The 8,997-nt window shown below is 41.6% G+C and overlaps 1 protein-coding gene across 1 annotated transcript; it reads left to right on the top strand.

Annotated features, from left to right (window-relative positions):
• Window positions 1–505: 505 nt before the first annotated feature.
• LOC145400780 (uncharacterized) lies at window positions 506–1,810 on the top strand. Its single transcript, XM_080273217.1, has 2 exons — window positions 506–1,100; window positions 1,269–1,810. The coding sequence occupies exons 1-2, from the start codon at window positions 506–508 to the stop codon at window positions 1,808–1,810; spliced, it is 1,137 nt and encodes a 378-aa protein (XP_080129343.1).
• Window positions 1,811–8,997: the final 7,187 nt, after the last annotated feature.

Raw genomic sequence — 8,997 nt, 5'->3', positions numbered from 1 at the left:
CTCCATTTGATAGGTGGAGTGTCAGGTGTCTTGAGAACTTCATAGTGGTCATCCCGATGTAAGTGGAGGGCAGGGTCGCACAGTTCCCTGTTGTGCAAGTATATTCATACGCCAGGTGACTTCTCTGAAGCTCTGGGTTTTCAGTCCTGGTGCTGTTTTTCATGAGGAGGCTATGGGTTTTCTTGTTTTTGTAATATATGGTGAGGTCTAGATGGTCGTCTTTGTCAGTGGTCTTGATGTAGTCTTTATTTTTCTTTGTAGGCGTTCATCCTGTTTGTTTTGGCTGGTCATGTAGGCACGATAGTACACTTGGATCCGTTGTCCAGTAGGAGTTGTGGCAGGTTCATGGGCATTGTACCATCTGTCCAGATGTTGACTGATGACTTTGGAGACTTCGTTGTTGGAGTATCCATTGTTCACTAGGACCTGTGAAGTCTTTTCGAGTTCTTTGTGTACGTCACTCCAACTACTGCAGTGGGTGAGTGCTCTCCCTTCATAGGTGCTCATGGTGGAGCATTTATACCTGTCTGGGCACTCGCTTCTGCCTTTAAGACATAACCCTGAGTTGGTGGGCAGTTTGAAGCACCCCTGCCCCACGCCAGGCTACATCAACCTTACCACGAAGACCCTAACCACGGGCGAAGAGGAGCTGTTGAAACAAGGGCTGAACTGCCACACCCTTTGCAAACCTCCCCTCTACAAGAAGTGGCTCGAGCTTGATTCCCTCCTTGATAACATCTTCTGCCTTGCAGAAAACGAAAAAATTAAGGTCAATGTTGGGATTTGCAAAGAGCTGCAGAGGGAGGGCAGAGTTGAATGGGGACACCACAGGAGCAGCCTCGCAAAAAAAGAGACCCAGGACACAGCCAAAGCCCTGAGACAGGACACCTCCATCACCATCCGGAGAACAGACAAGGCAGCCTGCTATGTGCTTATCCCCACCGATGAGTACAATTCCAAAATCAATAACATCTTATGTGACACTAGTAAATTCCGTATGATCACCAGAAACCCCACTGAGGATATCAAGAAGAGTGCCAACAAAATAATCAAGACTGTGAACACTAAGAATGGGTGTACCAAACTTCCACTTCTGACAGGTGACTATAGCCTAGGATAGTGCTATTGGGATGTGAAGACACACAAACCTGGCTATCCTCTCAGACCCATCATCAGTCAGATTCCAACACCAACTTACCACCTGGCCAAATAACTAATCGACTTACTCACCCCCTTTTTCCCGAGTGAGTACACTCTCACTTCCTCAGCAGACTTCCTCGATCCCCTGAAGGGATCTGACACCCAGGGCATCATCGCCTCCCTTGATGTCGAGTCCCTATTCACAAACGTTCCCTTGGACAGGATGATTCACTACATCCTGGAGGAGGTGTACCCAGAAGGCAGCCAATCCAAAAGTGACATCCTTAACCTTGCCCTCAAGTCCCTCTTGGAGCTGTGCACAAAAGAGGCCTTCTTCATCTCGCCTGATGGTGGGAGGTTTAGGATGTTTCAGCAGGTTGATGGCATTGCCATGGGTTCACCCCTAGTAGTTCTTTTCACAAACTTCTTCATGGGGCAGGTAGAGAGGGACATCCTCTCAGGCCTGCAGAAGCCCTACATCTACGCTAGGTACGTCGATGACATCTTCGTTCAGGCCAAAGATGGGAACGAGGTAGGGCACCTTTGGCGGTGCCTAAAGGAGGTCTCGGGACTCAACCTAACGGTAGAGAACAGCTTGGAAGGACGCCTACCATTTCTGAACGTCCTGATGTGGCAACGATCCTGTGGGTTTGGTACTGGAGCGTACTAAAAGCCCACCAACCCAGGGTTATGTCTTAACGGCAGAAGCGAGTGCCCAGACAAGTATAAACGCTCCACCATGAGTGCCTATGTAGGAAGAGCACTCACCCACGGCAGTAGTTGGAGTGACATACACAGAGAACTCGAAAGGCCTTCACATGTCCAAGTGAACAATGGATACTCCAACAACGAAGTCTTCAAAGCCATCAGTCAACATCTGGACGGATGGTACAATGCCCATGAACCTGCCACAACCCTTACTGGACAACGGATCCAACGTACTACCGTGCCTACATGACCAGCCACTACAAACAGGATGAATGCGTACTAAGGAAAATAATTAAAGACTACGTCAAGACCACTGACAAAGACGACCATCTACACCTCACCATATATTACAAAAAAATGGAAACCCATAGCCTCCTCATGAAAAATAGACCCAGAACCGACACCCCAGAGCTTCAGAGAAGTCTTCTGGTGTATGAATATACTTACACCACAGGGAACTGTGCAAACCTGCCCTCCACTTACATCGGGATGACCACTACGAAGTTCTCAACATGGCTGACACTCCACCTATCAAATGGACCCCCCAAAAAACTCGCTGAAGACGCCCACGGAGTCCGTCTCACTCAAGAAATGCTAGTCAACGGTACCTCTACCCTGCAGACTGAACATGACACAAAAAAGCCGCCTACAGATCCTAGAAGCCCTCTATATCAAGGACAAAAACCCATCTCTTAACTCCCAGATTAATGACATGTACATTTTACCCACCCTCAGAAATTTCGATGCTGGTATTAAGTTTCTGAAGGAAGGGGATTTGCTGCGATTTCCCAGAGGGGCGGTGCACATGCCTCAGCACCTAAGCTACACAGTGCTGATTGGCTGGCACCCATTACCTCCGACCAATCGCGTTAATGCACGTCTCCTTCCCACCCCATGTATCTGCATAAAATCTGTCTGACTACATGCTCTCGTCAGTTTGTACCTGAGGATGACCTGTGTAGGTCGAAACCTTGTACAATAAACTGCTGCACAAGGAATAGTTTCTCCATGTCCTTCAGAGAACTTTTGTGGGAATTAACACCAGCCCAATGCACCATCGTCAGGAAAGTCGAGCAGATCAGTTTTTGGCTGATAGTCATGAATGCAGAGGCTGGTATAAATTGCGAACATACTTGCCTTCAAGAGGACTTGCTACCTTCATACACTAATATATATATATATATATATATATATATATATATATATATATATATATATAGTATATAGTATATGTCATCATCCTCATCATCATCCGCCATTACAAGTCCACTGCTGAACAAAGGCCTCCCCCAGCCATCTCCAGGAATTCCTTGACTGAACGAATCTTTGCCACGTTTTCTCTGAAACTTTCTCTATCTCATCTCTCCACCTCCTGTCTGGCCTTTACACTTGCAATCTCTTGGTCTCCAGTCAGTCAGTCTCTTGCTCCATCGGTTATCCCTTATTCTTGCTACATGGCATGCCCACCTCCATTTTTGTTCTTTTATAACTTCTATAATATCTTTGATTTTTGTTTGCTTTCTCACCCAAGTTGATCGTTTCCTGTCTCTTAAAGATATACCCAACATTGACCTTTCCATTGATCTCTGATAACGGATTAATATATTTTCCATCGATTTTGTCAGTTTCCAGATCTCACAACCATATATCATAGCTGGAATTATACATTCGTTGTATACTTTTCATTTCATACAAACAGGCAAGCTACTTTTTATAATGTCACTATGTTTACAGAAAGCTTTCCATCCAACTGTAATGCGTCTTTCTATTTCGCTCTCATGGTCTTTCGTTAATTTTGGTATTTGCCCCAAGTAATTGTACTCCTCGACTTCTTCAAGAAATTCTTTGCTTATTCTGATGAATCTCTTTGGTGTTTGTGGATTAAACATTACTTTAATTTTGCTCCGGTTCATCTTTAGCCCTACTTTGAGACTTTCTCTATTCAGGTCATTAAACATTTCTTGCAATGTCTCTGCTGTTTCTGAGATTAGGACAATGTCATCTGCAAATCTTAAATTATTACCTTTTCTCCATCGATGTTCACTCCTTTGTTTTCTGAAAAAAAAAAAAAAAAAAAAAAAAAAAACTTTCTAGGCATGCAGCAAATAATTTTGGTGAAATTGTATCTCCCTGACCCACGGCCTTCTCAGTCTTAATTTTTCCGAGTCTTTATGTAATTGTGAGGAGTTGACTGTAGCACCAGTCGAACAGGGCAGTACTCCCTAGGTGGATGGCAAGCTGGTGATAGGGAGAGCTGAAGCTCCCGTTCCACCAGCCCTCAGGACTTGATCTTGACCATCTCCCTTTGCTGAACATTTTCAGTGCTTTCATTTACACAGAGAGTAGGCCAGGATACTCTCTTAATACCTCTAGCTTCAACTGTCTACACCACACTACATGCAGAAAAGATATCACACCTTCTTTTCCCAGTCTTTTTAGCAATGGCCACTGAATGTTACTATGAAATGAGGTGGTGCCTCGGATTGCCACCACCGGCAGGGTAGGGCTGCCAGCACAGAGTCCTCCTGGTCGCCATCAAGCGACTGTGCCGGCAGCGACTTGTGCAATTTCTGGTCATGCTCGTCATAGGAGAAGTGAAAGTGCTGCCTTATTCTTCACCAACAGCTGTGGTCTTTGTACCAATTTAAATTCAGTTCATTTTTTCCTACAATCCGTATCCCCTCTGGCCCTATTCCTCACAGAACCACAAATCTCACCCTCGACTGAAATATCCCCATTTTGATTTCCCGGTTACCATCTCTTCACAAACTTTCATAATGAGGGCGGCACCTGTTGTTATATCAAATCTCAATATGCAGATGACACCACTGTAAACTTCACGTCATCCAGTTTTGATTACTCATTGTATAAACTACATTGTCAAAATATTACCAAGTATATCTGTGTAGTCTATCGCTCCCCTCTTCGGAACCCAGTGTATTTGATTCCTTATCCACACAGTTGAGTAACCTTAACCTCGTCCTCAGCACCAAAATTACCATTCTGGGTGATTTTAACATGCATAATGTTGTGTGGTTATTGTATTCTGCCTGGACTGACGATGCTGGTCTGGAGTGTGAGCTGTTTTGGAGAAACGTTTAATCTCACGCAGCTGGTAAAGCAACCAACCAGAATACCAGATAATCCTGGCCATAATGCCCATCTCTTGGATCTATTCCTGACAAATAATCCAGATCAATAAAGGATAGAGGTATTGTCTCCACTTGGATCCTCTGACCACAATCTCATCAAAGCCTCATTAGTTATTCCCCCCAAACCTACCCGTTCTGAGCCTGTCAGGGTGACCTGATGGCACTTCAATAGGGCAAACTGAGATGGATTTAGGTATTATCTTGCTGACATTCCATGGCAGTCCTTCTTCTCTAGTGATGTCAATTATACCCAGTCCCACATTTGCGATTTAATACAAGCTGGTATGGATTTATACCAAGTCAACGGTTCACTAAAAGATTGAACTCTCCAAAATGGTTTGATAGCAACTGTGCCAGAGCAACTGCCAAAAAGTCATTAGCATATAACTCTTACTTAAACTCAAAAACATCTGAATCACTCTGTCAATGTAAAATTGCTAGAAACCATGCAAAAGCTTTAATAAATCTTGCTAAATCAAACTTTCTTTAAAATCAAGCATCAAAACTACTTAACAATCCTAATGACAATAGAATATTCTGGCCAGCTCTCAATTCTTTCAATAATAACTTTAACAAGTCATCATCCATTCCCCCACTAAAATCTTCAGATGGCAACATTACAAATGACCCGCGTGGGAAAGCAGATATTTTTGCCAGTACATTTGCCAGAAATTCTACCATAGAGGAAGCCAGGCAGAACTTCCCAGTACTAGAACTTGACTCTCCCGAAATTGTTCCACCTAAATTACAGACAAGATACTTAAAATCCATCCTAGACAATTTACTCACCAACGAAGCTCCAGGCCCAGATGGAATTCCACCAACTGTTTTGAACAAGTGTTCCCCAGAACTTGTCTCTGTTCTTGCTAAGTTATTCAGACTATGCATACGTACTTCTTCATTCCCTAATTCATGGAAAGAAGCCAATACCCACCCAATTCCAAAGAAACTAAGTTCCTCTGACCCCTCTGATTACAGAGCAGTAGCTGTCACATCTTCTTTTGGTGAGCTATTTGAAACTTTAATCAAGAAGCACATAGTTAAACATCGTGAATCCAACAACTTAATTGGTGATAGACAATATGGTTTTCGCCATGAAAGATCCACCATTGACTTACTCAATCTCCTGACTTATACCATCCATCAATTAATCGACCTACAATGAGAAACTCATGTAGTAGTCCTTGATATTTCTAAAGCTTTGGGCAGAGTATGGCACCGTTCCCTCTTGTCCAAACTCCCTTGCTATGGATTAAAGTCTTTTGTTCTTTTGATTTCCTCATATCTCAGTGACAGAAAAATAAGAGTAAAAGCAGATGTATACTCCAGTTTCCACTCAATTAACCCCGGCGTGCCAGAGGGATCAGTTCTGGCGCCAACCCTGTTCCATGTTCATATTAATGATCTCTTACCTCTCACCCACAATCACATCCATTCATATGCAGATGACTCAACACTTCAGTGTTCAGTCACACTCAGACACCCATTTACAAAGTCTGATATCTCCAGTTCTCAACACAGTACAACCATCTCCATAAATCAACACTTATCTACGGTCAGTGAATGGGGGCAAAGCAACTTTGTCTCATTTAATGCTAGCAAAACTAAATATATACAGTTTACTAATAGACACGTATTGCCAGATTCATATATTACCTTCAATGCTACAAATATTCCCATCTCCAAAAGTATTGAAATTCTTGGTGTCTCACTTAACAATGCCCTCACCTGGACCTCTCATGTCAGATCACTTGCTAAAACTGCCTCAAAGAAACTTGGATTATTGTATAGAGTCCGTAACTTCTTCACTGATGAGCAGTTAGCTATAATTTATATGAGCCATGTGTGCTCTCAGCTTGAATATTGATCACCTTTGTGGAATGGATGTGGAGATGTTGCATTAAAACAATTAGTCAAAATTCAAAACAAAACTGTTAGAATTATTAATAACCCTGCTATTACTAATAAACTACCTCCCCTACAAGCAGGAATGCTGCCTCCCTTGCATTATTTTACAGATATTTTTATAGCAAATGCTCAGACGAAGTTGCATCCATTGTGCCACCTCTCCATGCCTTCCCTCGTGCTACACGGGCATCTGGTAGTGCTCATGACTGGAATGTCACTCAGGCATATTGCAGAACTTATGCCTATCAGAATTCTTTCATTCCCCGAACAGCATCTCTCTGGAACTCGCTTCCCCAGAGTTGTTTCCCTCAAAACTTCAACCTACAGCTGTTCGAGTTTAACTGTTACAGATATATTATGAACAGAGGACACCAGTAATCTGGTGTATGGATTAGTTTTTTTTTTTTTAATTCATTTGTTTTTCCTTCCTCTCTTCGGTTATTTTAAAAAAAAAATAACTGTAGCAGTTTCCTCTATTTATGTTTTCGGGCAGTTTTACAATGTTCTCATTCACTCTTTGTTCCCGCAGTGAATTTATAATTCCTACGTGTACCATTGAGTCGAAAGCCTTTTCGTAATCAACAAAACGTAAGCATAGTGGTTTATTGTATTCTGTAGTTTTCTTAATTAGCTGATTTACTGTGAGTAGCTGGTCAGCAGTTGAATACCCGCTTCGGAATCCTGCCTGTTTGCGAGGTTCGTTTTCCTCCAAGTGTGTTGTTATTCTGTTCGTAAGGATTTCAGTGTAGAGTTTGTAAATGACTGTTAATAAACTTATGAATCGATAGGTACTAAGATCTTTTTTGTAAAGTAAAATAACTATGCATTACACCACGTTTTAGGAATTTTCTTCTTTTTTATACACTGAGTAAACAAGTGAGCAAGCCAGTTTTGTACTTCTACTCCTTCATCCAACTGTAAATCTGCTACTATTCTATCTTCTCCCGCAGCCTTCCCTCTTTTCATAGTTTTAAGAAAAAATATTACTTCGTCTGGTGTTACCTCAGGTATTTCACTTATGCCAACTGAAAACTTAGCTATTGGTACTACTGTCTTTCATGCATACAGATCTATGTAAAATTCTTCAACTCACTTCACCAACTTTTCTCTGCATTTAATAATTTCACCTTTCTTGTCTTTCAGTGATGTAATTTGTTGCTTTCTTAGTGCCACTTGACATCAGACCTGTTTCAGACTTTTCCCTTTTTTGATTGTTTCTTTGATCTGATCCACGTTCTTCTTTCTTTTTTCTTTTCTTTGTCTCTTGCTGATAAGCTTATTCAGCTCCGCTCGTTCTATATCATCTTTATTTGTTTTTACTTTCATTTATTTTCCTTTTTTTTTCATAAGCTCCAGTGTCTTTTCTGAATACTTCTTAGCTTTGGTTGTATTAGGTTTTCTTACTGCCTCCTCTGATTCTCTAAGCACTTTTGTTAGTCTGTCATTATATATCTATCTATCTATCTATCTATCTATATATATATATATATATAATATAGATATAATATATATATATATATATATATATATATATATATATATATATATATATATATATATATATATATATATATATATATATATATAATATAGATATATCATATATATATATATATATATATATATATATATATATATAATACTGTATATATTATATATACAAAATATATCATATATATATATATATATTGCCAGACTCCTCAATCCCGTTAGGGGTGGCCACAAACAAATCGCCTCCACGTCGCCCTGTTCCCCGCCATTTCATTGCCCAGCTCACAACCCACACCCCCCTCTCGTATATACCTCTCCACCCCATCCCTCCATCTCATCCTCGGCCTCCTCTTCCCTCTCCCCCCCCACCTCTCTCATATACACTCTCTTCGTCAGTCTTTCACCCTCCCTCCTCTCCACATGGCCAAACCACCTCAGTGTATTCCTCATAACGCTTCCTATCACATCCACATCGACACCACAACGCTCCTTTATATCCTCATTTCTCAGCCTGTCTCTCCATGTGATTCCACAGGCTCCTCTTAAATATCTCATTTCCACTGCTCTCACTCTTGACTTGTGTCCTTCCAGCAACGTC

The sequence above is a fragment of the Coenobita brevimanus genome, chromosome 53 (genome assembly GCF_032717465.1).
Source record: "Coenobita brevimanus isolate Jiangsu-jjx chromosome 53, ASM3271746v2, whole genome shotgun sequence".
Classification (NCBI taxonomy): Eukaryota; Metazoa; Arthropoda; class Malacostraca; order Decapoda; family Coenobitidae; genus Coenobita; species Coenobita brevimanus.
This window is presented reverse-complemented; position numbering and strand designations above follow the sequence as displayed.